This window comes from Macrobrachium nipponense, chromosome 18, assembly GCF_015104395.2.
Source record: "Macrobrachium nipponense isolate FS-2020 chromosome 18, ASM1510439v2, whole genome shotgun sequence".
NCBI lineage: Eukaryota > Metazoa > Arthropoda > Malacostraca > Decapoda > Palaemonidae > Macrobrachium > Macrobrachium nipponense.
Genome location: NC_087211.1, coordinates 18,280,925 through 18,284,692, shown reverse-complemented (window position 1 = coordinate 18,284,692; position 3,768 = coordinate 18,280,925). Strand labels below are relative to the sequence as shown.

The 3,768-nt window shown below is 39.5% G+C and overlaps 1 protein-coding gene across 3 annotated transcripts in view; it reads right to left on the bottom strand.

Annotated features, from left to right (window-relative positions):
• Window positions 1–942: 942 nt before the first annotated feature.
• Window positions 943–3,768, bottom strand: part of LOC135196900 (spermine oxidase-like) — a 13,812-nt gene continuing 10,986 nt past the window's right edge. For all 3 annotated transcript variants that reach the window (XM_064223693.1, XM_064223692.1, XM_064223691.1), the window contains 3 exons: window positions 3,374–3,561; window positions 2,815–2,944; window positions 943–1,078 (listed from right to left, as the gene is read on the bottom strand). In XM_064223693.1, coding sequence (XP_064079763.1) covers window positions 962–1,078; window positions 2,815–2,944; window positions 3,374–3,561 — 435 coding nt within the window. In that variant the 3' untranslated portion in view covers window positions 943–961. The remainder of the gene's footprint in view (window positions 1,079–2,814; window positions 2,945–3,373; window positions 3,562–3,768) is intronic.

The following is a 3,768-nucleotide window of genomic DNA, read 5'->3' as shown; positions in this document are numbered from 1 at the left end:
CTCTTTTCCCAAGCTATAAAAACAAAAGGGTCCAGTTGTTTTTTTTTTAATTGAGAACAAACATCTATCTGCTCGTTCAAAACACCCACACCAACACCCGCTAATGAATTTTCCCTTCTCCGCCCACGAGGGCGCTATAATGGCCCTGTTAATTGATACCTTGGTTTCCCTTCTCGTCAGGTACCCGCAGGTCGGGGCATGTGAGATCAGATTTGCCCCCAAAGGGGTGGCGTGACCTGGGAAAGGAAGGGGTTGTTGGTTATCCTAGGCCTAGGGTAACCAGAGAGAGGGATGGGAGGTCACCAAATTTATTAGGCCAATACTGCAAATGGCGAAGGAGACCGTGTATTTTCATGCTGACTTAAATAATAATAATAATAAACAGCTGATTTGAATGAAAATAAATATAATGTAATAATAATAACGATAATTTTAGACTCAAGAGGGTGCCAGTTTGAATAAACTGTCAACGTTCATACAAGTGTTTATATATTCTCTCTCACTCTCTCTTGGTAATTAAACAAAGGGAAAGAAACTGATGGCGGGTGACTAATCCGAACTGTCATCCCCATAATAAGGAGTCAACACGAGAGAGAGAGAGAGAGAGAGAGAGAGAGGTTTTCGATGAGAAACACGCATTCCTCCACTTGTCTGCGCTTGTTTATTCTTGGATTTTACTATATAGGTCCGCTCTAGTTCGGTCCTGGGCAAGATGAGGGCACCAGATCGGAAGTCGTGGTGTCCTGTGCGTAAATGACTTGTAAGCGTCTCCCACACTCACGACCGTGCCCACACTATACTCTGAGACCATTGTTCTCTCTCTCTCTCTCTCTCTCTCGTGCGCACACAAACACATATATATAAGTGTTTGTTTGTATATCAACATCCAAATATCATAGCGCATATTGTTTGCTCAAGAGGGAGGTAAATGAGACCAGAAAATAAGCTCTGCATTCATATTTTATTTCATCTTGCGATATTTGACGATGCGTTGGGCGGCCTTCGTGCCGCTCTTCATGGCTCCGTCGACGGTGCCGAATCTCGTGGTGTCCGTGTGTTCTCCGGCCCAGAAGATGACCTGCAGTAGGTAGTTAACAAAAGCGTCAATCAGAATTTTGCTGTAGCTGTTGTCCTGTAAGTTTGAAACGTGTTGTATATCCAAATTTGTGTTCGGTTTGTTCAGATTAAGTTGGCATATGCCAGGACGGGTCCTAGGCCTAAGGAAAGTGTGGTGAGATCTATACGAGATTGAAATAGTTGATCTTGCGTGTGGCAGGTGATGGGGAACCAACCTAGGAGTGGAAGCCATGAGATAGCTTATCTTACATGGGGCATGTGATGGGGAGCCAACCTAGGCCTACACGAGCCATGAAATAGCTAATCCTACGTGGGGCAGGTGATGGGGAATCAGCCTAGGCCTATAGAAGCCATGAAATTGTTGCTTTTACGTAGGGCACAGTGGCGGCTCGTCAGTAGGCACTGTGGAACTGCAGCGCCCCCTATAGATTTCAAATATATGCACAAAATTAAGAGTATATACATGAGTATGAGAAATGAAGTATAGACTATCAATAATTCTTAAATAAATTATTACCATTCTCTTGTTTTTGTAAATTAAAAAGAAAATGAATTAAAACAATATGTGGAACTGCTGGTGCTCGGCAGTTCTAATTTTGCTAAAAGGGCGATAATGTGTAGCCAAGCCAGGCCGCGCGTAAAGTGGAGGGAAGTTCAGGGTCCAGGGAACACTGCCGTCTCGAGCAGTGTCAGTGTAGCTGTTTAAGGTAGAAGGTGCGTTTTGAAATTCGTCAAAGCTTAATCAATACGTACTATTAGTGATAGTGATCAAATTAGTGACATTACTGATATGTAATGTAATGCGGAATAATTAACTCGGTGGTGAGATGCGGTAAATGGGATAAAATGATAAACACATTAATGTCAGTGAGTAAAATTCAAAATGGTAGCTTTCGGCAGCGGTTCTGCTGCCTTCCTCAGCGGGAGAGAAAAAGAGAGAGAGAGAGTGTGTGTGCATGTGTGTGTATGTGTATGCGCGTGTCTGTATTAGCTGGGCGTTCTTTAGACCTTTTGTTTTATATGGGCTTATGTTATTTTATTTTATTTTACTGTCATACTCAGTTTTGTACCTTTTTTTTTTTTTTTTAGCTTTTTTTACGCTACGCTTACTTTACTTACACTTAGCCTAATATTTTTATATAACCTCATATTATTATCATAATAATTATCTGTCAGTCCATCCATCAGTCTCTCCACTGCCGAAAGCTACTGTTTTGAATTTTAGTATTTTACTATATGTCAATTTTTCAGTTTTGTTTGCAGTTTCAAATTCGTTTAGGGCAATCCTCCGTTAGTAATCAGTCATGGCCCAAGAAAAACAGACAATTAGTGAACTTAAAGAAGTGAAGTTTTCGGCATTATATATCCTATACAAGAAATATATATTTTAAACTACAAGAGGAATTTACTTCATTGTGGATTGTATCACCATATATATATATATATATATTATATATATATATATATATATATATATATATATATATATACATATATATATATATATATATATATTATATATAAATATATATAATGTGTGTGTGTGGGTGTTTATGGAGTTAATATCAAGGAATTAAGAAAAAAGAATTAGGTAACAGCACCCCTATGAATGATAGCCACGAGCCGCCTGTGGTGGGGCAGGTGATGGGGGGAACCAACCTAGACCCATATAAGGGACAGTCATGTTCTCTTTTATCCCATTTAACTGGCGATGACGATTCCTCGAGGAAGACTTGCCTTATTGTTTTGTTGGTTTTTGATGGATTTCAAAAATGGCTTTCTGGATTTCAGGCCGGCTTTGTCGCCCTCCACGGTCACATAGGAGTTGTAGGAGCCTCGCATCCAGACGTTGTCCATCCATTTACTCCTGAACAGGCAAGGAAAACGTTTTTATTGCAGCTATTGTAGTGGAAGAAGTAGGAAATGTAATTTGTTATGAATAGATTATTATTATTATTATATTATTATTGATGGTACTAGTAATGAAAGAAACGTCTGTTCTGCTGTGAGAGATTGAAACCAGTAGCACTTGTAGCATGTATCAGCCTAATTTCTACTTTTGAATAATTAGTACAATAATAGTGGAAAGCGTTCTGTTCTGATTTCGAAGTCTTTGTATGACATACTTCTGCAATTATTAACATAGTCTGAATAAACAGCCGAACCAAGTGTTAATGGGAACTGTTTACTATTTTATTTTAACTAAAACACGTTTTTACACCTTAATGGAAGGTTAGTCTTAGCAGAATAAATTACTATAATAATAATAATTTCTGTCAGTTGAGAGACTCCGTACCTTCTGAAAAACGTCGGTTCCGGGACTTCTTGTCCCGTTAGACCCTTCAAGAACTGGATCAAGTGGCTTTTAACCGTCTCCTCCGGAAGTTTCTCCATCTGGAGGGCGTAGTCTCCAGGGACGAATCCTTGGATCATTTTATCCTGCTGGTGGATATTCATGAATTCCATAATGCCGTACAGCCACGACTGGAACGAAAAAAAAGAAAAAAAAAACTATTACTGTAGCGTTTCGTTTAACCATAGGTCTAGACTTACGGTTTTTTCACCGTCAGCAGCTAACTATAAGTCTAGATCTTGGGTTACAACTTCAGCTGCGGGTATTTTACTTTCAGCAGCGAACTACAAGTCTAGAATATGGCTTGCAACTTGAGTTGCGTATTTCAACGTCAGCTA